Source organism: Leptinotarsa decemlineata, unplaced genomic scaffold (genome assembly GCF_025532065.1).
Source record: "Leptinotarsa decemlineata unplaced genomic scaffold, Ldec_3_MD MMD2_tig00000199_RagTag_RagTag, whole genome shotgun sequence".
Taxonomy (NCBI): Eukaryota; Metazoa; Arthropoda; class Insecta; order Coleoptera; family Chrysomelidae; genus Leptinotarsa; species Leptinotarsa decemlineata.
Window position 1 is genome coordinate 13688258 of NW_027412544.1, and position 27834 is coordinate 13716091.

At 33.7% G+C, this 27834-nt stretch overlaps 1 protein-coding gene across 1 annotated transcript in view; it reads left to right on the forward strand.

Annotated features, from left to right (window-relative positions):
* Window positions 1–27834, forward strand: part of stumps (DBB domain-containing protein stumps) — a 148445-nt gene that overhangs the window by 50395 nt on the left and 70216 nt on the right. The window contains exons 2-4 of the mRNA XM_074172979.1: window positions 1031–1167; window positions 14055–14433; window positions 17625–17839. Coding sequence (XP_074029080.1) covers window positions 1158–1167; window positions 14055–14433; window positions 17625–17839 — 604 coding nt within the window. The 5' untranslated portion in view covers window positions 1031–1157. The remainder of the gene's footprint in view (window positions 1–1030; window positions 1168–14054; window positions 14434–17624; window positions 17840–27834) is intronic.

Consider the following 27834-nt stretch of genomic DNA (forward strand, 5'->3'; position numbering starts at 1 on the left):
TTACAGAAACATGAGGTTATGTTCTAACAAAAGGAAATCACAGTGCATGAAAACATCAATAATTTCAAAAAGTAAAAAACTGCAACCTCTGACGTAGAATAACTACACAGCGAGAACTTGTCCGAATCACGAGAAATGCAATACTCTTTTCGACGCGCGTTTCTCCAAATAAGTTGGCGTTTTCAAAAGATGAAGAAAACAGTTTTTTCTAGATAGGAAAACTGTTTCTTTTGAATTAAAAATATCATCAATGGTGAAAGAGCTCAAATTGAATGGCTGTGTTTTTTCGCAGATGATGTAGAACGTCTCAGAGACAGTATCTTCATGAAACACAATACATTTTGTATTCATCAGAGGTATATTAATGGAAGACATCGAAAGTTTTTCGAAAATGAAAAAATTGGTGGGACGGTAACCTGATGGGTTGACGTGGGTGGTTTGCTTCATTCACTCAATCGACAGACAGACAGACAGAAAATAATTATTAGATATGAAGGATGATGTTGATGAATTATTTTCTTTCCTATATATTGTTGAAAATCATTTTTCCAAAAAAAATTGATGGTAGACAGACATATTACTGACCTGGTTCGAAACTTTCATTGGGTGTTATTCCAACTGATTCGAAAATATAAAAGTTTCGAATCAGTTGGAACCAGATTAGGTTTTTTCTGCAATATTTATATACCTTCACATTTTGAAAAGTAATTTCATTCCATGCATCCGAAGCTTCGTCTACACCGTTTATCTTTCTTCATTTCTAACCTAAAATGGATTCAAGTTATATTTCTCACCCTCATCCAATTTTGTTGACGCTCTCATTTATATTGTACTAGAGTGTTGAAATGAAATAACCCATCATATTACCCTTACACACCCTTAAACATTCACGTAGTTCTGGTGTTAAAATGAAAGGCGGATCGCCGGCTTTCAGTTTCACAAACAGGAAGTGACCTCGGTGCAGTCACACATTATCATAAAAGATGCGTTTTATTAATAAAATAAATAAAAAATTCTGATGTTGTTTCAGGTCCCTGGCAGCGATTTCCTATCACCATCAACCAACTGGTCGCAGTGGAGAGAAGGAAGTTCAAATGAGTTCTCCCAGTCACGTCTAGAAACAACAAGTGAAAAAGGTCCCAACGTCCACTACAACAATGGACTTCGGTGAGTGAATTATACGTTTATTATTCAAATGCACTTTTTTATTAAAAGAAATTATTAACTATCTTCGATTGCCATTGTTGAATGATAAACGTGGCGGTCAAGTCTATGAACGAATTATTCAAATTGGCGGAGATTTTATATTTTCAACGGCAATTGGTTCATGTTTTATTCAAAGCGGATTTTCAGTTCGACGTTAATGAAAATTATAGTACTTCATAATGTCAGATTCGATAACACTATCATATATATTTTACGGAATGCTGATTTGTAATCGTTTTTCTGGTGATAAGCTTTCTATATTCGTTGCTAATACAAAATATTTTAAACTGTTTTAATTGGAATTTTCATTGTGAATTCATGATTGGATGTCAAGTAAACATTTTGAGGTGTGAAAATTATTAACCCCAACATGAAAATTCTGAAATGAATAAACAAAAAGTTGAACTAACTTCAATAAAGCTGTGATGAATGTAGCATCAAGATTCTACCGACGGAGGAGAAGGCTGTCAAGCTGCAGTTATTTCTTCACCAGGATTCGAAAAATTTCAATAATGAAAACCGAACAAAGATCCAAAAAGTGACGAAATAACAAACATTTACAAATATTTTGAAATTTGATAGAAAACTTTCTCAAATAAAATCAAAAATATTTTTGAAAACTCGATTATTAATTCTGAAAATATGGGATGTATTATTTCATTGGAGATAATAACAATCCACAATTTTCTGCCACCAAAATGAATTCATCTGAAATTACAAAACTGAGTCAAAAACGTTGATATCTACCCCTAAATTATAATACTCACTCATTCATTTGAAATGACTGCTTAATATCTACTTTGTACGAGTACATGTCCTCGAGATTTCAGAAAAAGTCTCGTCATTCATTAAAGAATCGAATCCAGGCAAACCATATGAGCTATGTAAATAATAAAACAATTTCAACATATTCAAATCTAGAAGAAAATCATATATATAACGAAGAGCTCGAAGTTTTTTACATAGAAAATAAAGGATTGAAACTGAATCATTTGGAAGTAATGGAAATTACAAAACTTAAAAATTCAAACATTCTAATGAATGACCAACTGGATGTGGATTGATCACCATTATTGAACTAGTTTTCTTAAAAAACCGAGGAATTATTATTATTGATGTAGAAGTCAGGTAATGCTTCAGGTAATCATAATTGAAGAGGTACCCCAGGTATATAAGATATGTAAAGGCTTAGGTAATTTGATGAAGGTAGTCCCAATTGTAGTTACCTGTAGTATATAATTATTAGCGTGAGAAGCAATTTGTGATATTCAAATCACTGTTGAAGAAGCTACTGTGTTAGCGAAACATATCTTGATATATTTTTCAAATGAAGTTTGTGAAAATCATATCGTGAAGTGTAGTTTATGAAATTACTATGGATCTTCATCAAGTAACGGCCGTGTCAATCAGAAAATCTCGTCAATCCATTTGGAATTCAGCACATTGACTGCGGATGCATATCTTCACCAACAGCAGGAGGTTGCATATCTTAATGATGGGCTAGAGGGGATTTCGAATTGGGGTGAAAGTAACCAGGTTCACTTCAAACCCAGGCATCGGTTTTCTCCAAGAAGTATGTATTTGTCAGTCAGAGAGTTAACACCTGTTTCTGAAGTTCCATAAAAACATTTATTTCTCGGCGATTTGTGATTAAAATCAGTTTGTTGTTTTTGATAAATAGTTTAGCCTTAGTTCTTTAGTAGATGGTGAATAGTCTCTTTTGTGAAAATATCCACAAATGCAATAAATTTGGATAATATACAAAATAATCCCATTCAAAGTGTGACATCTTGTTTTCGTCTCTTGTATATAAACAGAGCGATCAGTTTAACTCATCTTTGCAGTGGCGTAGCTAATTATGAAGAAGCAGATTGAGACCCTGAAGAATAAGGTTAATGAGCTGGTCAACAAAATCAACTCCATTTCAGTGGCTGATACCTATCAAAATCCAGCTGCTGTCATGGAAATCATCATCTGCGAACTAGAAGAACATCGTAAAAGAGTGAAGAACTTAATGGTATCTAATATTCCAGAATCTAATGCTACCACCATTAGTGATAAAATGAACCATGACACCAATAAAATTAAAGAAATCATTATTGGTTTGGGCTTGGATATTGGAGTGAAGAAAGTAACCCGTGTAGGAAAACCTAATAATACAGACCAATCAAAGTTCTACTGGAAAAATAAAGACGATGTATTGTAAATTCTCAAAAACAAGATTAGAATTCGACAATCAGGTGCTAGAGTTAGTTCAGATCTAACCATAACACAACGCAATCATCTCAAGGATATTAGAGAACAACTAAGTACTAGAGTAGCGAATGGGGAGGATAAGATTACAATAAGATACATTAATGGATCTCCAAAAATTGTAAAAAAAAAAAACTAAAAAGGGGTAACATGCTCAATGAAATTAGTGATACAGAAATATACTATCAAAATGTACGTGGCATTAGAACAAAACTAAGGGACCTCGATCAAAATATAGCATCAACTGACTATGACATTATACTGAGAGTTGGCTGGATGATAGCATTGATAATGAACTCTTTATAATAGCAACTATGCAGCCCAAGCGATGATTGATACTTTTTCTTTTCAAAATCTTTTTCAATTGAATGATAAAAATAACTATTACGGTGTGATTTTAGATCTCTTTGGTCTTCTTTATTTTCTTCAGGTTGGAAAATTTTCCCTTATCCTTTCAACTGTCTTCTGTTAGGGGGACGAGTGGTTCATAACTGAAGGTGTTTTTGCTAACGACATAAAAATCAATGACCTCTATGCCGCTCTGGCCCTGTGTACCTCTTCCTGACTGGGGTATTTGATGAACAAACTGTTCATTTTAAGTGACGTCCTGGGGCCTTCACTCAACCGAGCGACGGAACCTTCTGAATAGAGTGGGGTCGTCTATAGTGTAATCTACAGCTTTCCTAACTAATTATCATGAGTTTCCGCTGACTCGAAAACTCTCTGATTTCTCGACTGAATGGACTGCCATCAAATCTCTGCGGATGGCTTCATTCCGCACGAACCATGGAGCATTCACCAGCATCCTGATTAATTTGTTTTGCAACCTTTCCAAAATGGAAAGGTTTGACGGAGCGGTTTGTCCTCAAGCGCCTGAAGCATACATAATGACAGGCTTGAACATTGTATTGCATAATAAAATCTTATTTTTAAAATTGAGCTTGCAATTTCTGTTGATCAGCGGATAGAGTTTGACTATCCTCATTTGTACTTTGCTCTTGATATAATCGATGTGATTTACCCAGGTGAGTCGGCGGTCTACTCAAAGACCTAGTTACGTCTGCTCTACAGATTGTGCTTGGCATTGAAGTCACCAGCAGCAATTGTGGGGGTATCTGTCAACATCAGCAGTTCATCTAGTAATTCTGGGAGTAGACGATTCCGCGGAGGGTTGTAAACTGAGATTAGTCTATGACGACCTCTTCTCGGTTGGAGTTCAACGCCCACGGCTTCCGTGCCGTGTAACTGGTCCGAGTCAATGCCGAATTGTACGTGAGGAAGATTACGTTGGCACATTTGATTCCGCCAAGAGCAGTACATATCAGAAATTCAGGGTATGTTTAGGGGCGGAGCTCCATACATGAGAACAATTTTATGTTAAATCGTTTCCCACTGAAATCTCACGAAACAAAATATTGTTCACATGCGCATTATGATTACAATATAACCATAATTACATCATTAAATACAAACTGGGAGATTTTATTTTTTTCATGTGTGCTCTAGTTTGAAATTCTGAATTGTGGATCCATTTAATCAATAATATATATTTCAATAGTAACCCATTTCTTATGAATTATGAAACTGAAAAACTTTTCGTTTATTTATAGTGTCTGTAGTACATTTCCTTCTCTCTTCGAAACATAAGATCTTGATCACAAATAGATTTAAAAATATAATATTTGCAACAGGATTATTGAGTGACATATTTCAACTCTGTTTCAATGTTCTCAGAAACGCCTTAGCTCAATAAACTATTCTGAAAACAGTTTGCACACATATTCGCACTTTTCGAGAATAATTAGCAATGATATGTTACAACAGCTGGTAGTGAACAGCTGTAACATTCGCTTGCCTTGTCTTACTCGCCTCGTTCTAGACGTGGATATCTATCACAACTTCATTCATAATTTTTCATTCATGTTTTTCCATTCATGAAATTTGTTATTGCGGTCATTATATTCGAAAAAATTGTGATCAATGTACTTCTCGAAGACACTGAAAAATGGCTTCATTACTTTACCGAATATCTTCGAATAATCCGGTATTTAACCTCTGGTTTTAGAGATAAGTTAAAATCATTTGGGATTTTTATCAAAACGTCAAAACAAAAACATATATAAGTTTTCGGTGTAGTAAACAAAGTACAAAAATAATGAAAATTATAATAAACTTAGCTTGATCATTTGTTTATATTTTGTTTGTTTTGCACATTTTTGGAGCAAAACCGTGGACACGTCTTTCTGGCTATTGACCTCGTCAGTGCGGTGCAGCCAAAAGTGTGACGATGGAACACTTATTGGCCGAAAATTGTACATAAGCACATTTGTGGTTACAGTTAGGAAACTCATCATTCATCTAACATATAACATGACCATATATATAGAGGAGAGTTTTCACTCCAGGATTCACCGGAATGGCTCCGGTTTTAACTTTTCAAATGGAACACCCTGTAAGTTGTAACATTTTTAGATTTCTAAGACAATTCTGTTTCTGTTTACAATCTGAATGGCTCCGGTTCTGAATTTTCAAATGGAACACACTGTAAATTGTAACATTTTTGGATTTCTGAGACAATTCTGAATGTGACATTTTTCAAAGTTTTTGCGCCCACTCAATTTTCTTAGAGTCACTTTTGAAATTGTATCTAGGTGGCCATGATCGGACGTATAACCTAATCTAAGGACCTAAACCTAAGGTGATATCAGAAAATTACATTCGCAGAGATTCAGTGACTTGTATGTTGTATATGAATAAAACAAGTTGGTTAAATTACATTTTTGTGTCTGTGGCGACCGTTTTTCAGCAAGCACTTTCCGAAAAAACGATTTGTTGACGAATCCAACGATACCAATTTATTTGCAATTGGATCGACCAATTCAACAAAATTAACTAGCAATTTCAGCGATGCACTTACATTTTTTGCAATATCATAATTTCGTTGAAAATTTCACTATAGTAAATTTTCAAAGTGGATTCCTTCTTGTTCAAGACACATTTCAACTCGTTCAATTGTTTCACTCAACAGGTTTTGTAACATTTGAGGCGTTATACTTCTGAATACCTGAGTTCAGTTCTTCTAAGATTTCGAGAGTACCTGGGACTGTTTCATAGTAGACCCTTTCTTTAACATATCCCCAAATGAAAAAATCTGGCACAGTCAGATCTAGTGAGCGGGCAAGCCACGGTACTGGACCATTGATAGCAATACCTAATTAAAATGCTCTATTAGGTAATCAAGAACATTTCTGGTATTATGAGTGGGTGCTCCATATTGTTGGAAGTGAATGTACCGTAAAACTAGAGGTGGATTATTAAGATGATCCTCGATTTCCTCGGTCGGTCGGTAGCCGGTCGGTTTGATGTGGGTGCTTTGTTCACTCACTCAATCGATCGCCGTGTTAGTCGGTGGTTCAAGTCGCAGGCTAAACAATCGATTTCCACTTGCTATCGTCCATCCCGTGTTAGGAATCACTCGTTAAAAGGTAAGACCTTGCTAGTCCTTAGCTCGCACTTCGACTTCTGAGGGTTGTCGTTCGTAGGGGTGCGATAGCTGGTTAATGGAAAAAACCCATATGTATGTATATATATATATATATATATATATATATATATATATATATATATATATATATATACATATATATACATATATTTTGAAGAAAACTTAAGTTCATAACCACTGTTTAACTGACCTTGAAACAATATTGGCCCAATCATTTTGTCTCTAACGATACCAGTCCAGCATGTTGATTTTGTTGGATCCAGTACCGAAAATTTTGCTTATAAAACAAGCAATTAATTGTAAACCGTGATTCGTCGAAAAATGAAATAAAGTTGATAAAATTTGTATAATCCTATGATTTTGAAGCAAACAATTACAAAATACTACTCGTCTATCGTCAGCATACAAATGTTGATGTAACTGATATTTAAATGCTCGATATCCGTGCTTTTTCAGTAGTTTTCTTGCTGATTCGTGTCTTATCTGCATTTCTCGACTATTTCCGTTTTGTCAACCTTATCCAGAATAAGAGCATTAATCTCAGTCTTCTCATTCATGATAAACCTCTGTTCTGCCTCTCGATTTCAATCTTGCCTAAAACGATTCTCAACATACGGAAAATACTGATGATCTATCCCATCAGTATTTTCCGGTTGGGATATATCTGAGTATACAACTCAGCAACATCCTCTGAATTTCTGTGGCATTCTCCAAATAATAACAACATACCCAATTTTTCTATTGGAGTATACATTATTTTGACGGAAAATTAAACTTAAATTTAACGAAAATTAGGAAACTTTCGCACAGGCACCGCTCTCAGAGCACCTTGAGGATTTTCTTGTAGTGCTTGTGTTTTGTCCTTAAAAAGAAACTTTTACCTTCTGCCCATAAAGCTTATGTCACTGTCATAACCTAAGTGAGCGTTTTGTTCTCCAAAGAAGACTTGATGAAACTTACTGCAAAATATTATGCATCATGCCTCTCCATGGCACACTTGGCAAAAGTATTTTCCTCAGTAATATTCAATTTATGTTTTTATTTGTAATCGAATCGCTAATAAATTAGTATCGTTAGATTTGTCAAAAAACCCTTTTTTTGGAAAATGCTTGTCAAAAAATGGTCGCCATTTGAAAAATAATAGTTAGACACGAAAATGTAATTTAGCCTACTTGTCTTATTCATATTCAACAAACTAGTCACCAAAACTCCGCGATTGTAATTTTCTGATATCACCTGAGGACCTTAGATTAGTTTACGTCCGATTATGGCACCTAAATGCAATTTCAAAAGTGACTTTGAAAAAATTAAGTAGGCGTAAATGTCACATTCAGAATTGTCTGAGGAATCCAAAAATGTTACAATATACAGGGTTTCAGTTGATACATCAAGAAGAGAACTTCGACCTCGCCACTGAAGATGACTGCCGCAGTTGCAGCTGAAACGTTTGGAGATTGTAACCAAAGAAGACCACGGCAACCCGGAAACCAACCAAAACAATATCCAGGGTGTTCAAGTTAAAAATTTAGAAGCGGAGCCATTTCTGGTGAAACCGAAAATGACCGGAAAGTGAAAAATATGTGAGAACTCTTTTCTTCACATACCTATATGGAACGCCGTTTGACTTTTTATTGTCACAAATATTCATTCCTCAATTTATTCAACTAACAATTTATTTGTTTGGATTTGATTGATTCATGAATTTGTTCGACACATTAAAAACAATTGTTCGCAAAATTTGTTGTATTTCAAATGACACTTGATTTAAAATGTCACTTGAATTAATTTGTTTGATGAAAAGTTGCGAACAGTTATAATATAGATTCATTGTTTGAGATTTTTGGAAGCAAATGTTTGTCATATATACTTTTTTTGTAACTATCGAATAATTTACTACAATTTCTGTGAAACATGAATAAAATTGTTTGTTGATAATTATAGTTACATGAATTAAAACGATTGTTGATAATTTTAATTCAGCGCTAGCGTCGAGCGGATTCTTACAGAAGCTGAATTTTTAAATCTGGCAACATGATAGTCTGGTGATAGTAACACAATATTCCGTCCGACCGCAGGGACGAATAAAAATTATCAACAATCAATTTAATTCATGCACCTAAATGCAACAATCAAAACAATTCATTTCCACAAAATACTAAAAGAAAGTAAAACGGCGTGCCACGCCGTTTTATTTTTTATTAATATTCATTCGAAATGAGCTGAATTATTTTGTTTGTTGAATTTCAGTGATACATAAAATAAATTGATTGATTGATAATTTTTATTCGGCGCTGACATCGGGCGTATTTTTGTGGAACTACTCAACTGCATATATGTATGGCGTTGGTCATAGTACGGTAATAATCCGTTCGACCGCAGCGACGAATAAAAATTATCAACAATCAATTAAATTCATGTATCACCTAAATGCAACAGTCAAAACAATTCATTTTTACAAAATACCAATTATTAATATTCCTTTGAAATGAGCTGAATTATTTTGTTTGTTGAATTTCAGTGATCAATCAAATTGATTGTTGATAATTTTTATTCAGCGCCACCGTTGAACGGCGTTTTGTCGTACTATAAATGAACTAGCATGTTGTCATATGTAACACTTAAAGCTCTTGATAAATCCGCTCGATACTAGCGCCGAATTAAAATTATCAACAATCGTTTTAAATGAGTCTTCCGAATACAACAAACTTTTTAAATCATCAAAAAATTCAATTCTTTGTCAGAAATTAGCCTTTTAAAAAGTTTGATGAAATAATATGATACTTGCTTGAGAATGGTTTGCACAAAAGTCGTAACCAAATTTTAAATTGAATGCATTAAAGTGAATGTTGGAAATATTCAACACTTCCGATAAAATTGAAATATAACAATATTTATTATTCATAGAAAAATATTTACTATGGAAAGTTAATTTGCTATATTTTCAGACAAACTAAAGTCTATTTTTATTACCAACAATGTTTCATGGAAAAACTTTGACAGTCATTCAAATATATTCATTGATATTTCATTCCCAAACTTACTTTTAGAAAGTGAATTTAAAGTTTCATTATTCAACAGTCATATAAATAACTAACATTTTATTCAAAGGTTAAAAATATTAATTTACTCGAATAATACATTCCATTGACTGTTGAATAAAAATGTTTGTTCATTGCTGAGTTGAATTATATGTATATAGATTATTTTTCAGCATTATATATAGTAAATTGGCGTTCCATTTTCCAATACCCTGAAACAATATTTTTCGTCGGAAACAATAAAAGCTTCAAGTTATTTCATTAGTCTTTTTTTATTCAAATAACAATTTTATTCATGTAACACTTTAAATCAAGTGTCATTTGAAATAGAACAAATTTTGCAAACAATCGTTTTCAATGTGTCCAACAAATGCATGAATAAATTAAATTCAAACAAATAAATTGTTAAGTGAATAAATTGAGGAATGAATATTTGTGACAATGAAAAATAAAACGGCGTTCCATATACCTATCCATTTACGTACCAAATCTCATTTTGATATATGTTATAGTCTAGAAGTTATGACTTGTCTAGTAGTTTCATTGACACCCCGTATATACATCCGTTTGTCTTCCATAGAATACCCACGTTTCATCACACGTGTCATATTCATGTGCTCTGCTTGGTAGCTGAAGTAGAAATTTCATGTTCAGCTACATCTTAGAGAACAAAATCCGGAGTTGTAGGACATAGTATAATAGAAAGTTTCGTCTGCCACTATGGCAGACATTTTCAGTGAGATAATCATCAATTGCGAGAACGAAGGTTGTGTCTTAAAATTTATGTCGCAGTAGCATACCAAACGTTAGCCGCGATTTTGCTTTGTCTAATCGTGACTCCAGCCATGAAAGTCTGTGTTTTAATATTCTAAAATTACGTTTACTAAAACAATTTCAGCGGGATTATTCTACTAAGAAGCTCCAAAAAAATTACAGCTAAAATCGATTACAACAATATAATAAGATCCGAACAAAAAACATCATATTTACAAAAAATTCAAGTAGGCCAAATAACGGCTTCTAGTAGGTCTACAAAATTAGCAGAATAAAGCGTTTTTTCTTTTTGCTGGAAGAACACTCGAGTTCATCCCAAACGGCAAAAAACTCTCCGAATCACTATAGACCAGTCACTTCCCAATTAGTGATATCTGAAATCATGGTGAAACTGTAAATACATCCTTAACATCCATATCAAGCGTCCATCACTGGAAGTTTCAACAAGCAAAATGAATTTTTCTTTAACCAGCTCTCATCTTCATTGCCAACATTGCCTCAATTCTTTCTTGAAGGTTCCTAACTAAAAATACTCCAATTGTATGGTTTGCAATATGTAATCTTGTCAAACTGTCTCAGATCTTTGGTTATCTCTCAGAAATATCTATGTTTTATAAGGATGTTTTACTAGGATCAATATTGTCTCAAACTCCGTTTTTATTACCCATTAACACCGTTCATACAAAAAATCGCAAAACACTCTTTATTTTTCAAAGTAGATATTCGACTTCGAATGTATTTCTTCCTATGCAATAAGAAGTTTTAAATCTATCATATTTTGTAAAAAAAGTTATTCAGGATCAAAATATTGTGAGAGAATATTTATTGTTTCATAGGGTACACAGGGCAGCTTCAAAATTTGACGACTTGCTCACCAACCAATCACTTATATGGGAATCCTTTTCTGTTTTGAATATTGACGTGTACAAAATTACAAACAGATATCTCATTCGTACCTGCAGCAAGATTGTTATTCAAGTTTTGGCGAGAACATCCAAATTACGAATAGGAATTTCATTCGCAAATATGTATCCTCTGAATTTGATATCAGATTTCCCACGATTGTTTTAGTATAGAAGGTTTATTGGACCGTTTGGATGGCATTCATATGGAAGGAACAAAACTTGTTCATCATTTTAAAATTATGTTCCATTCGATGTCAGTGTTGGTAAACACTCATCTAACAATACACTATCAATTTCTTGGATTGAATACATAACTACTAAGAATATCGCATCTCCGAGAGTCCAGAGTTGGTTTCAGTAAGTATTGGTTAACAAAATTATTTTACTATTTCGCCTTTTTTGAATATTATAGAACAATCCAGAATAATCGAGAATATTCGAAAACATTCCAGAATATCCCGGAACATCTTGGAATTTTTGGGAACAGCTGGTTAACGAAAAACATATTTTAACAAAAACAGATTCTGGATATGGTATGCTAGCCCTCTTTCCTCCATTTAGGAAGAAAGCTTCTGTTTTCACCTGTCCAGAAAATTCGAGAGTATTCGAGAATATTCCACAACATTGTAGAACATACTGTCATAGTCTGGAATTTTGTGAAATGTTCACGAAAAATCTGGAACGTATGGGTGGAACTGCCCATTGGTAGAGTTATGTACGTAAAGCAAAATCCGTTAATCTTTGAAGTTTATTCCAACTGCCATCTAATGTAACATTGACTCCGTTAGCGAAGCTGGGGGGTGATATCCACTCAAACAAAAATGTATTTTCAACTATCAATTACAGTTCTGAAAAAAAGCATCTATTTAAAAACAATGTTTGTCAGGCCATTGAAATCAATTTTCTCACACGATAGTTTTAATTTTGATATAAATCGTAATATATTATTCTGGATTATATGATGTAAAGAAAATATAAAATGTTGATGAAATGCCTGAGGTAACTAACGTATTCATTTGATAAGGATTAGTATAGTATCCGTCTAAATATTTTTACAACTATCAGATTATATGATTGAACAATAAAATGGATGAGGGAGATGTCCTCAACAGATAGACATATGCCATCGCGGACTTTTGTGTAGAACTATGAAATAGAAACAACATGTAGTGAATTGTTCCGTTATATCTCAAAAAGATTAGTTAGCGTTTTCGATGAAATCTCGCAGAGTAGCATTACTGCACCTCCGCGACTTCTCATGAATAACATCGTTATATTTCAGCCGATTCACACGAAACTTCAATAAATTATATCCATGAACTTTCCTCTTGAATCACTTCGCCTAATGGTGAAAAACGTATGAAAATCTAAAAACAAAGTTTATGACAAGACGGGAGACTTAGAGTACACATTGAAACAAGCATTGAGTACATTACAAGATAAGAGTTTACAACTTCCCAATCATCAAGATAATATCCAAAATATATCATTTTTTTCCTCTGAAGAGGATTGACGTTGAAGTAATTTTATTCGCTATTTGTTGTAACAGTCAAAACGTATAATATATATCATCATGCTACATTTTTTTAAATCAATAATTGCATCATAACCTTTCTTATCGTTGCTCAAATTTTGACATGTATTGGAAATCGTTCTTACCTTTGAAGAAACTGTAAAATTGAATATTTCAATAACATATTTTGAACATTCATCTATTTTATAGTATTCATGTCAATCAAATATGAGGTTTGTATCATTTTAAAGTAACTTCTGAATGTTATACTCTCAATCTCTACTGAATAGATTTCATAGATTCAGAATATTTTCAAAATATATAATTCAGATATTTTCTAAAATAGTTTTGAATATCGAATTGGAAATCATCATGATTTTTGAAAGGTTTATAGGTCCCGGGCTCATTTCGTACGTCCTACGAATCGCCAGTTACGTTTGACAGCATTCTATTTTAATTTTTTCAAGAAAATTCAAGTTTCATCATTTTTGTTTTTCCTTTTTTTTTAACAACAATCACAATTCAACAGCATCACCCACATCTCATCAAATGTAAAGAAAACTTCAGATCAAGCTTACTTTCGAACTTTGAACTTTACTATTCATGTCCACCTTCCTTCATTACACATGAAGTCTCAGCCAAGCCGCCCCTGCCAAGAGTATCACCTTAAAATGCGCCACCTAACCTTGCCGTATCCTGTCGGAATCCTCATACTTCCTCTTTTGACCTCCCTCCTTCCAACCACCCCCACTCACCCATTAACATTTGGATGCAAGCCATCTTAACCATAAATCCACTAGACAAGAGTAGTATGCAGTGTTGTCGCTTCTTAGCTACTAGTTAACTCATGTTGTCCACAGATAATCCCTCGTACTTCAATGTGCCCGACGAACGGAAAAGAATGGGTGATAGCTGTAGTAGTGCTTCAGAGTGTTCTTTAACGAGGCAGCTAACTCCTCCAAGAGGAAAGAGCTTCTGTCGGGACAAGAGAAATTTTCTCAGATCAATGAGCTCCAACTCCGCAGACTCTAATCAGGAACTGCTGATCATGGGTGAACCAAGACTGAGTGACATCGCACCTGATATCGTTTTCAAAAATCCTTCCAGCCGATCAAACTCTCTGAAGCAGAATAAAGTGAATTCTAATGGAGATGTTGGATACATTCCGCTTGCTACTAGTGAAGAGCAAGCAGATGCCTCCGAAGATGAAGAAGTGTTCATTAGTGAGGATTCGGCAAGGTCAGTATATTTTTTCAAAACTACTGTATTATGAATGATCGTCATTGTTTCAACTCTCAGTATTCACCTTTTGAATTTCAATATTATTATTCTTGTTGTCATTAAAATCCTTGTAATTTGAATTACACTTTAATTGAAGAAATATGAAATATTATAATTTCCTGAATCAGTGAATCCACATAGTATCAGAATTTTTTAAAATGCATCCGAAAAATTTTATTACTAATATTCATTTCAATATATTCAAGAATTAGTTGTTTTTGTAGAACGCTGCTGAAAGTCAATATTTTAGACAGGTCACTTTTCATGAACTAAAACGTCTTCAGATTTCGAATAAGTAAAACATGAACTCTCTTGGGGTTCTGTTATTTATAGTTCATAGTTATAGATTATGTTATGTTTGTGAGATCGAGATACCTATTTATAATTTCTATAAACTCTCAGAAGCCTCTTCAGAAAATCTGAACAATGGTTTCCATTCATTAATTGAAATTCAATGAGGGCAATGGATCGATAGTCCTATTTTATTGTTGTCATCGTCTGATGATGCTAATTTGGTTAGCGAAACGCGATTTTCATTAGATTCATTTCACGCTAGAGGTTCCAAATTCCACCTATCAAGTATTACTTGATATGATGTAGAGACCTATCCGAGTAAGGACATATTTTGATTTTTCAATAAGGTCACATGTAGGGTAAATTTCAGAATTCGGTAAAATGACATAATCAGGAGGCAGACTGGTTTATTTTTCGTGAATACTCATTTGGAATTTATAATATTGCTAAACATATCACGTCCCATTTTGAGAATCCAGTCAGTTAAACAATTTTTCTATTGACTATATTCTCCAATATTCTGAATCTCATGAGATATATTCTAGGTGCCAGGTAATTGGCTTTTGCTGTTCGATCGTTTTCTCACATCGGGGTAGAAATATAGCAACATTTGTTCGTGTATTGTGAACATTTTCATGAACTTGTAATATAATTTTTCCATTTTTAATGAATGATATTTCCATACACAATAGTTGTCTGATACCCATAATTTGGGCTTCTTCATATAAGACATCTCTACAATAATCACGTGTCTTGCATCTTACACTGAATGTTCCATATCTCAATTTTCAAATATTATTATCCACATTATAAACTCATAAACTTTCATAACATAACGCTTTTAATACTAGCTACATGTCTTTTGAACCCATTTATTATTTTCATTATTTGGGGTATTTCTTTATAATATTTGACTTAACATTAATGGTTTTCATCCCCATACCTCTTAATTGTTGTGCTATTATCACCATTGTCCACTAACAGGGTACTTGAAGAAAATTGGAAAGATAGTTTTAGGAATTCTGTAATTCATTTAGCTGATTATTTATGAGTCATCTTTACTGGATGAAGGCATTTATACTTTTAATAGAAGCGCAACCAAAGATCACATTTTATCGACAATAAAATAGTTCTCTCTCTCTCTCTAGATTTCTTGGCCTTTGCTTCTGTTCGGCATATAAAATTAGTTGTTTTCGTGCTATTTAACTAGTTTTTTCTACGGTGATGATCATATTTTGAATACACAGAATTAGATATGAAGATTTTTCTACTTGAGTGGCATAGAATTATTTAAAAAAAAGAACATGCTGAATTTTTTTTCGAAATTTGAACTTCGTGACCTTCTAATTCACTTTTTACGACTTGAAGTCAACGTTTTTCATTTAGTATTTTTCACTTTCGTGAAACGAAACTATTGGGATGTTAAGAATTATTTTTATGTTTACTTTATGTAAAACTATCTCTTTAATATTTTAAACTAAGCCTTATTCCCTTTAGTGGTTCAGAACGTTCATAAATGTCTTCAATATGTCCGGCAGTGGAAAATAATCACTCATAATGGCTATCCCAAAATTCCTTAACTATATCCAGATGTTGATGGTCACTGATTTGTAGTGAATCAAGTTAATTGTTGAAGCTCAGGTTATTTTTTCTATGGCTGTGAATCTGAAATCGATACTTATTTTGAGAGTACAGATCAGTGGAATTGGAATTGAACAGCATTTGAATTTGTTTTATGTGGATCAAATTTGAATTTCCACTACTTTTGAATTATTGGAAGGCTAACACTATTAGTATTCTGCAGTGACTACTATAATTTTAATATTGATAATCATACCTTAAATGATATTTTCCTTGCTTGTCTTTTCTTCTTCGAAATGTCTGACATTGCCTTCTCTTCAAAATAAACTGAATTTTCATTCAATTTCTGTTCTATGACATATTTTATTTCTTTATAATGATGTATATTTTCAATTTTGATCTGAGTTCCAAAAAATATCCAGGAATAGTTGATTAGATACCGATGAAAAATTGTCAGTAGTTTTGAGGCCGTATGTTGAGTAGTGGCAACCTTGTTCACTTTCCCAAATCGGGTTCATTTTTGATAGTATCCCAACCACAGTGTTTCGTGTGCCATATCAGTATCATTTTTTCAATATATTTGATATATTATTCCTGGATTTTACACCAACATATCCACAACTGACTTGAATATGATTATCCCATTGAAGCAATTGCCGCCAAGCGGATAAATCAAAGGTAGAGGTTCTCAGAAAGAATATTATCGGGTTGTTAATGTAAATCTTGAATGCATGTTTATGTGATGATGGGAATATTAACGATGGGTAGTGTGGGTACCAGTGTGAACAATTGTGTTCTGGTTTCCATTTGTTAGACGTGTTAATTCATAACAATGATTGAATGCCATTTCATCTTTTGATTTCGCTGATCATTTTTTCTATTCAAAATTAATAATGATTCATATATAAATACTTTATCTTCCAGTTACGAAAACGTTTTCTCAATTTCTTCTTTTCTTTTTTCTACAAATGTATTTATTTGATTATTTTATGAAAACCGTTATTCAATAATTTCGAAGACTTGTTGTCCTTTTGTTGCTCTAGCAATAAACAGTTCATCATAATTTCCCTGTCATTTTTTGTCTATCTGTCCCATTCGTATTTCATTCCAATATTTATATATTTTTTCAAACCCCTACCGCTTCTTCATCTAAATTTTTGGTTTGTTTTTTTTTAATATCGTAGTTTCACATTTCTTCGAGAAGAAAAACTATAAATATTCACATAATATTTCAAACAACTTCAGTTAGTACCAATCATTATTTTTTATTCAAGGTATTACAATTTCCCTGCTGTCAAACGAAATGGTCAAAGAAGACATTCAATCAGCACATTCGTCGGCAGAGAAAGAACGAATAGTGTGGCGTCGTCATCGAAGAGTTTCAAAGAAGATTTTCCACAGAGGGAGAACGAAGAAAATATCGATATTGACGAGCACTCTTTGCGCCATGCTTCTTACCCTAGGAAGCGCTGTCTACGATGCACAAGAGGTGAGTGGAAATTGAATCTATTACTGATTACTACACGGAGAAAAGTATTCGTTGCTAAAAAATAACTATTTGGGTAAATCGAATAATAGTTTTCCCTAAACTGGGGGACAGATAAATATCCCTTTTACTGCAAATAAAGGCGTTTCTTGATACAAACTATTTGTAACAAATAAACACAGTCCATTGAAGGTAATAATAATAATAATCGATTTTATTGCCAGAAAATCACAAACATATACATATAACAACATATACATATGATAAAGTGAAAAATTAAAAAAAAAAAACAAAATATATATTGTCTGACAAATAGCAGAGTTCGTGCTTTCTCAGCAGAAGTTGAGAAGCAGCGCTCTTCAACTCAACCTACAAATTAATTTCAACACATGGTTTTGATAAGCACATCTTAAAATTTATACTTCAGGTTAAAAAGCTGTATATAAATAAATCCCTAGATAGTTAAATAATAAAAAAAGGAAGAAAAAACAAATACTAAGATATAAAATAAATGAACTTTCCTAATAGAAATATTTGAGTTTATGTGGCACCTGCAAATACATTCAGAGACAGGAAGGTAATAATAATTATATTGTTCAAAATTACATTGATGATATAAGCACAGTAATAAATTATTTAAAAAAATTCAAGGTTCAAACCATCAGGCATTTCGCATAAGCTTAGAGATGTGTTTATTAAATCTCATATCTGTGTCTGAAATTACCCCAAGACTTTTCTCCGAATCGCTGAACAGTAGTGAGTGTCCATCAATTTGCAGCGAGATTTGACCCGAGATCCGAGTTCGTACAGATTTTATTCCAAATAGCGGCCTTAGATTTTAGAGGGGTTAATGCCAAGACTATATTTTTTTGAAATTCCGTGTAATCTCTGGAGGTCCTCATTTATCTTTCCACATGCATATTGCGTATAAGTCTCAGAGAATTCCTGGGATAATTGGGTGTCATCGGCGAAGAAAAGGACTTTTACAATATGATATATGCCTATGAAACTGCGACGTATAGACCGTGAAAAGTAGCGGTCCCAGTATAGATCCTTGTGGGTCCCCTGTATTGACTGGATTTGGTAGTGACGTCTCATTATCTATCATCACAACTTGAAACCGGCATGACAGGTAATTTGCTATAAGGCTTACGGAGTTGTTAACGAGTCCAATATTATATTATAATGATGAAGTAAAGAAATAAATAATTGATGGTTCATCCTATGGAGTAATCCAATAAGACTAAAACACATAGTTGGTTGTTATCAATTGAATGAAACATATCATCTGTCACTCTTAGCATCGCGGTTGTACAACTATGTCCTTGCCGAAAACCTGATTGATGTTCCGGAAGAATGTTGAAATCAGTGAGATGTAGCTTCAACAAGATGGCCGTTATCAATTGTCGAAGTTCGGAAGTTTCTTTTGGAAGGCCCGTTATATCTCATTCATAATATGTAGTAAACAATTTACATTTCATTTTCCACATATCATTTTCCATCAGTACTTTTCCATTTAGGATAAAATATGGTTTTTGGATTATATTTGTTGCAAGAATATTTATTACATTTCGGTTGATTTGAAAAAGTGCTTGTTTTTGGATTTATCAGATAGGTAGATAGATGTATAGATATAGGCATAAGAACAAAGGCTTTCACGGCCGGAGTCACAATTAACTTGAATAAAATCCGGGCTAGTTGGCCGTGGTCGAATGGAACCTAAAGTACCAAACGGCTCGTTTGCTACTGTAGTCGACACATCATCAGTGGTATCAACTATTAATAAAGAATCCCATATGATACGGATTTTACTGCCACACTTAAGTTAAATTTGATTTTTTTCAATTACATCGTTCAGTAATTCTTGGATCTTCCGACGAATTTCACCAATAAATAGTGCGTGAAAACATAGCTGATTGAGATGTCTTACCAACGAAGATATATTTTTTTATTGAGAACACATTTCCGTCACCAAAACTAAAATACTGTTTATAGACACGCGTTTGGTGAGCATCATCGACGCGCGTCGAGAGAGTATTTTTGTTCTGGCATGGGAAAACTGTTTCCAATAGACTCATTTTACAGTGGTTCCAAATTGTACTTGTTAGGAATCAGACGTTGAAAGGTAAGACCTCGTTAGTCCTTAGCTCACACAGGTTTCGACTTCTGAGGGTTGTCGTTCGTAGGGGTGCAATAGCTGGTTAACGGAAAAACATATTTTTAACAACATATTTAAACAACAAAAAACTAAATAAAATATTCAATCGCAATGAAAGTGAAAGGGTTATCTTTCGTACACAGTAGTATACTTCTTTTCATATATCGTCACCTGAACTGTTTGGATAACCATTATCACTGCACTACGAATTTCATCAAGATCAAGAAAAGTTATAATATTAAACCCAATGAAGAAATAAATTCATCGCCTAAATGGAACATATACATTATTTTATAATAAGTTCACAAACTTCATATTATCCATATTATATTAAACATATTTTTGAATACTAAACAGGATTTGTTCGTGAACATGGATTGAAAATAGTAGCTAAAATAAAAATATCTGAACTAATATATTTCAATCTTCACATAATCAGTTCTTGTTGTCAGTGATAGACTGACACGAAATTTCACTTATGGACTAGTTATTACTTTTTTCACAAATAATATCCATAGATTGTTGTTTATTTGAGAATCGGTGTTACAAAATAAATATAATCAGTTGTAGATCCTAGTTCAAAGACGTGTTTCATAACAACCATTAATAAATTCAGTTGAATGCGCACATTGAGCGATGTACCTATTTAGAGAGACCAAGTCGATTGAAGTGAACCAAATTATCTAATTCATCTCCCTAGCATCTTCATCTTCTCGGAGACGATTTGGTGTGCTAGCATAATTCAATTTAATGAGCTTTGATTTGTAAATGAAGTCGATAAAGAGAAATGGGGCACAAAATGACATAAGTTCACTTGTCTATATCAGTTCAGACGTATATAATCAAACAGATAAATATTATACAGAATAGTGCAAATGGAAGCAATTTTTCGGATTGCCAACATTTTCATAAATTCACATTTATATTTTGCTAGAATCAATAGGTCTCTTATATCAAGCAATGTATATTACGAGGTCCTCAGCCCAGACCAAAACTGTTCCATTCAACGAGTTAAGCTTCTAGGTCCTCTGTTGAAAAGGATAACATTGGAAATTTGTTTTTGATAATTCTGTGTTCGTCTATCATTTGATTTTTTGATGCACGAAAACTTTCCAACACAACAACATATCTGTTGGGGTTTTTAACCCTGATCTGCAGTTGTCTGTGACTGACGTTTCATCTACGACTGCGGTACGTTGCAATTAGGCAACTAACAACATGTTCTAGTTATCCACACTACAGATACATTACCTTCCGCCACTGAAATGAAACCGGAGACACAAACCATCAATGCAGTATAGTAGCTGCAGTAAGGAAAATTAGCACACTTTTGTTGTCTCAACTCTTGTGATCATCTTTATCACAGTCGTTGACATAATAGGCATAATAACCTGGAGACCTTGGCCAACAAACTCGGAAAATAGTTTTGACATACGTTGTCTCTGACTGAGAAATTTTACACTATTTGATAAAAACATTTAGTTTTATAATTCATTTTATTTTTTTGAGTTTTTTTTATGATAAGACCTCATAAGAATGATATATATAATTGCTAATTCAACCCTCAAATGGACACAACTGAGTATTATTCGTATAACACCTTGTATTCGAAACGGCTTTGATATCAAATGTTAGGTATTCACATTTTGTTCACATCAGAGAGTACTACAAAAAAGTGTATATACTGATATAAAAAGTTGCCTTTCTAATAACAAAATTTGAAAGTGAAAATATCAAAAATTACCTAGAGAATATTTTCGTGTGTAACATAAAAATGTTTCGTGCATTTTTGCATAACTTCAATAGCCCAGGAATTATTTACAGAAAATCAATAAATGGATTTGATATGGTACCTCAAAATCTCAAATTAGAAACGTGGTCACACAAACTATTGGTATCAAATTATATCTAGTTATCACAACTACTATCCGGTCTATTGAGTATTCACATATTTGGCAACCACTGACAGCTTTGAAGAATTTTCAACGATGACGATGACTCCTCGGGAGTTGACCTCCTAGGTCATCGTCCATCCTGTCATTTTCAGGAAGGTGGACATGTCACTAGGAGACATCTCCTTCATATCGGCAGGTGTAGGCCAATACTCGCCGAACACACACTCTCTTATTGAGGATAATTCCGGACACTCACATAAGACATGCCTGACAGTTTCATCTTCCTGTTCACACATTCCGCATAGAGGTGTGCCCACAAGCCCATGATATGGATGTGTTTTTTTAGTTGACAGTGGCCAGTCTGAAATCCCACTGTTGAGCGTAGGTTTTTCCTGGTTATCGCCAGATATTTCTTCGGCGCCAGCTTCCCAGGGTCGCCCGGGGTGATCCTGGCAAGACTGCGTAACACGTTGTCTGTTGAAGGCTAATAGGGATTGTCTACTATCAGTGCAGATTGTTATGTTTTTGGCAGAAATTCCTTTCCTGGTTATTTCTTTTGTGGCGATCGAGATACCAGCCAGTTCTGTTTGAACCACGCTGGTATTTTTTCCCATTCCCACTTAATCCTTAGGCTTAGTGATCTGGAGTAAGCTGCACATCCTGAGCCTTCTGGTTTTTGAGCCGTCTGTTATATGCGTTATGCATTTGTAGCATCTGACTCTGCGTTCTGTTTTATTTGTATTTTGTAGGGTTTATTGAACACAAACAGGTCCAGAGGGGTCAGACCAGTAATTAATTCAATTGCCGCGGTTGGTGTTGTTTTCATGGTGATGTTGTTGGTCCTGTGATGTTTAAACAAGCCAATCGCTTAAATTTGAATGAGTTGAATTTTTTGACAGTCAACTTTTATCCACTACTTGACAACTACCAAATAATGTAAACACAAGTAATCCAATGGCACTATTGCATTTCGACTGTCTAACGACAATTTCCAAATGAAACAAACGATGCAATTCTTGCTTCCATTTTTCGTTGATTGAACAAACTTGAGTAAGGTTTCGGGGATATTGTACAGAAACCACTCTTCCAAACAAGAAATATATACATTATATTATTTTCGCAGCATGCAGAACCACCGTGTTTTTTACTCATTAAACTTCTTTGTCTTGTAAAGCTTTGTTATTTTTTTTTTCTACTGTGATACTTTTCTCCGCCATCGTAATTGAAGACTGCGTTAAACTAATCGAGTCATCAGTCAGTGAACAATCTATGACCCCAAAGAAATGAAATTACCGTGAAACATTAAGCTTATCGGAATGAGGCTTTTGAACTAAGAATATTGATACCAGTTTAGATGATATTCACGTCGTAATAACACGGGGTAATACGTTTCCAAACAGTTCCTGTAGTTCGAAAATCATTATTGGAGTGTCATTCGATTTATAATTCATCCAGAGTAATATACGATATGAGCCAAACACTTTTCCCAAACACCAGACGAAACAGAGATGTATATTTTTTGAAACGGCTGGTTGGGCTCACGCACGTGTCGCCCAATTCGAGCGGTTCAACAAGAAAAACTGTTTTAACCCTTTGAATGAGGATTTTAGGTACTTGCAAGTTGAATTAACAGTGGATTCCTGGTTAAAAAAATTATTGTAGTTTTCCTGCTAATTGCGCATTTGTTAACTTACACTTTTTTCTAAGTTGAAGGTATACATATACCATAGGCTATATAAAATTAATTTCACAATTTATCTCATCTACTAGTCTTAAATTAATTTTGCAATGTGTCCTTATGTAATAGGTGAATCTAATAATTAAAATATTATAAGTTATGTATTTTAACAGATATATAGTATACCATTAGGTATTGCTAAGTGTTCCTTATTTTAATAGATCTTTTTGTCTGTCCATAATATTTTGCATCGCAATCCTTACATTTAATTTCGTAAATTACAGATTTTTCTGAATTTTTGACTTTATCTGTTGGACTTCCTAAAAGGCTCTGTAGTGTATGACTTGTTTTGAATACTATCTTCAAACCTAGTTCCTTGAAAATCTTTCCAAAGTTCTTCGTGTATTGGTGGTGTGTAACTGAGATACATTCATCTTGGTTTTTGTACTTTCTTAAAGTCGAGATTTCGTTCATTCTCAACCTAAACTTCTTCTTCCCTATTATGTCATCTACAATACTCCTCGAGAAACCGTTAATGGCCTGTTTTGTACGTTTTTCTATCATGGGTTAGAGGAAAAGTCAAATGAATTTTATATAGCTTATAATGTTTCAATTATTAGATTCACCTCAGTATCACATAAGGAAACATTGTAAAATTTATGCAAGACTAGTAGATAAGGCAATATGTGAAATTAATTTTATATAACTTATAATATTCCAATCATTAGATCTACATAATAATACTAATGATAATAATAATAATAATAATAAAGGCTTTATTGCCCGAAGAGCATTAGGTCTTATTGACAAAGCTGCAAATTTTCATGAGTCATCATAAACATAAGCATATATATATATATATATATATATATATATATATATATATATATATATATATATATATATATATATATATATATATATATATATATATATATATATATAATATATAATATATATATATATATATATATATATACATATCTGTACATACACATACATATATAGGGTACAAATAATGTTAAAATATTCAAACACATTGATCAAAGTTATCATACAATTAAAAATACCAAAACAGTTTGAAATGTTCAAATGCAGTATACTATACTTTGTTTAATAAAAAATACAGTTGGTAAAATAAATTAGAGAAAGCGGTCCTCATAGAACTCTTCTAAGCTATGATAGGGTCTACCATATAATAAGTCTTTTACTGATTTTCGAAATACACAGCTATCCTCTGAAATTTTAATATGGTCAGGTAAATGATTAAACATCTTGAGACCATTATAATATATAGAGTCTTTGACTAGAGTAGAGGCTGGTGTGGGTAATCTTAGGTCGTTAGATTGACGAAGGGCATAATAATTGGAGTAACCGCTGAATATCAATTTATGTTTGTTAATTAAACTTACTGTTTCTAAAATAAAGATTCCAAAACTGTCAAGATTTTATGTAATTCAAATAGGGGTTTGCAGGAGTCTCTAGTTTTGGCACTACATATGAATCTTATAGCCATTTTCTGAATAATGAACACCGTCTGTATTTGAGTTTCGCAACATACTCCCCAGAAAGGAATTCCATACCTTAAATGTGAATCAACAAGTGAGAAATAAGCCGATTTAGCGGCAGACAAACCAAGATGTTATTCTCGCTGCAAAACACCCTGAAGCTATCTTTTAATTGAGGGTTACAATGTGATCGGCGAATTTGAGTTTATTGTCAATTATTACCCCCAAAAATTTGGTACTAGGTCTGTTTTCAATTATCCTGTCCGCGTCCTGTGTTGGTAAAGGAATGCTGTCAATAAAGCAGCGGAATGATCTTGAATTTGTTTTGGAAACATTGAAATACAGCAGATTAGAGTCGCACCACTTTTTTATTTTTTTATATCTGCACTTATATTCTCGTGGAGATAACATAAAGTCTCATCACGCCACAATATTGTGGTGTCATCAGCAACTAGGGTGAATTTTCCTTTTATATCGATAGATGCTGAATTGTTTATGTATAGCAGGAAAAGTATCGGTCCCAGTATTGAACCTTGTACGCCATTTTTTATTTCGCCTTCTGATGGGGATGATGAGTATTACATGATCTAAACAGTCAAAGGATTTAGAAAAGTCACAGAACACTGCTGCTGATGACTCTTTTTTCATTAATATTTCCATAAACGTCATATAACAAAGAGAAGATAGCATCATGGGTGATCTTTTTTGATTGAAAGCCAAACTGGTTGTTGCTTATGACATTATCATTATTTAAAAAAATTGTCAATCTTAATTTAACCAGTTTCCATAAGGACACATTGTAAAATTATTTAACACAAGTAGAAAAGGCACATTGTAAAATTAATTCAAGATACTCAAGACGCATGTATATACTTGGAAAAGGTATCTGTTATACAGTGCTAGTCAAAAGTCCCCTCCCCCCCTCGTATCTTTTGAACGGGTATACTTATAATAATGAAATTTGGAGTGTGGAAATAAACGGATGTAGGCTTCTTAATGGTCATAACAGGTGACGCAATAGTCATAAATGACGTCACAAGGCCACTGTGACCAAAAATTTTAAATGGGACCCTATGGCAAGTGACAGCTCGTTTGAAAGGTATTGAAAATACCTATTCAGTCATACCAATTTTGTTTGGGTTTCGGTGATTTTGATTGATAAATTGAAGAAATACGAAAATTATAGTTTCGCATTTAATTAATAAAGATTTAAGAACCAGTTCTTATAATAAGTGTTCAAAATGTGCTCCATCTACTTCCTGGCAGTAATGCATCCTATTGCTAAACTCTTGTCGTACTCGTCCAGTGTGTCGGCGGAAATTGCCCTACATTCTTCAACAATTCGTTGTTTCAGAATGGCAATACTGTCAGGTGCTGTAGCGTAAACCTTAGATTTCAAGTACCCCCATAGAAAAAAATCTAATGGTGTAAGGTCCGGTGACCGAGCTGGCCATTCGATCGAACCTCGTCGTCCAATCCATCTACCACGATATTCTTCATCTAGGTAACGTCTTACTGCACCGTAATAGTGTGCAGGAGCACCATCTTGTTGAAACGTTATTTCCAAGTTGTCGAATTCATCTGGATTATCTTCTAGAATTTCAAGAATTAACGCCTCAATATCAGTTTGTAACATCTCCAGATACAATTCACCGGTTAAGTTAGCATTGAGAAAAAGAGGCCCAACTATGTGGTTTCCCAAAATACCTGCCCAAACATTTACTTTTTCTGGAAATTGAGTATGTTTTTCACGAAAGATGTGAGGATTTGTGTCACTCCAATACCTCACATTTTGAGTGTTAACATTTCCATTGAGAAAGAAAGTACTTTCGTCACTAAAACAAATTGTCTGTATGTAGCCTGGTTGTTTGTTCATTTTATCGGACATAGTTTCACAGAATTTTAGTCTTCGGTCGGGTCATCATCTGAAAGTTGGTGCACCATTTTTAATTTGTATGGATGAAATTTTTTTTAGCCAACACCCTATGTACTGTCCTTTGACTGACTTCACAGATAGACGCAACTTGGGCTGTGAAGAAGTAGGGTTCACTACCATTTCTCAAGTATGTCAATTTTTTTGTCATCACTAATTGTTGGTCGACCACATCGTTTGGCATCTTGAACACTACCTGATGCTTCAAACTTCAAGAAGCTCCCTCAAATAAAACCTCGATATAGGGCGATCGGGGTACCTCTCATTTAACAGTCGTTCCGCTGCATGGAAATGTTTCTACATTCACCAATTATTAAGATAGCTGCTACTTTGTCGGCTACAGTACGTACCATTTTGCCTATGTAAACACTTAAACGTCTCGTTAAACAATAGCTTAGGTAAACTTTCAAGGTATAAACACTTTTGACAAGTAGATAATTCAAACACGTCACCCTTTTTGACAATGAACCAGAGGCGTACTTTAAAATCTTTATTAATTAAATGCGAAACAATAATTTCATATTCTTCAATTTATCAATCAAAATCAGCCGAAACCCAAACAAAATTGGTATGACTGAATAGGTATTTTCAATACCTTTCAAACGAGCTGTCACTTGCCATAGGGTCCCATTTAAAATTTTTGGTCACAGTGGCCTTGTGACGTCATTTATGACTATTGCGTCACCTATTATGACCAGTTAAGAAGCCTACATCCGTTTATTTCCACCCTCCAAATTCATTATTATAAGTATACCCGTTCCAAAGATACGAGGGGGGGAGGGGACTTTTGACTAGCACTGTATAAATAGGGATAGCTTTGTAAGTT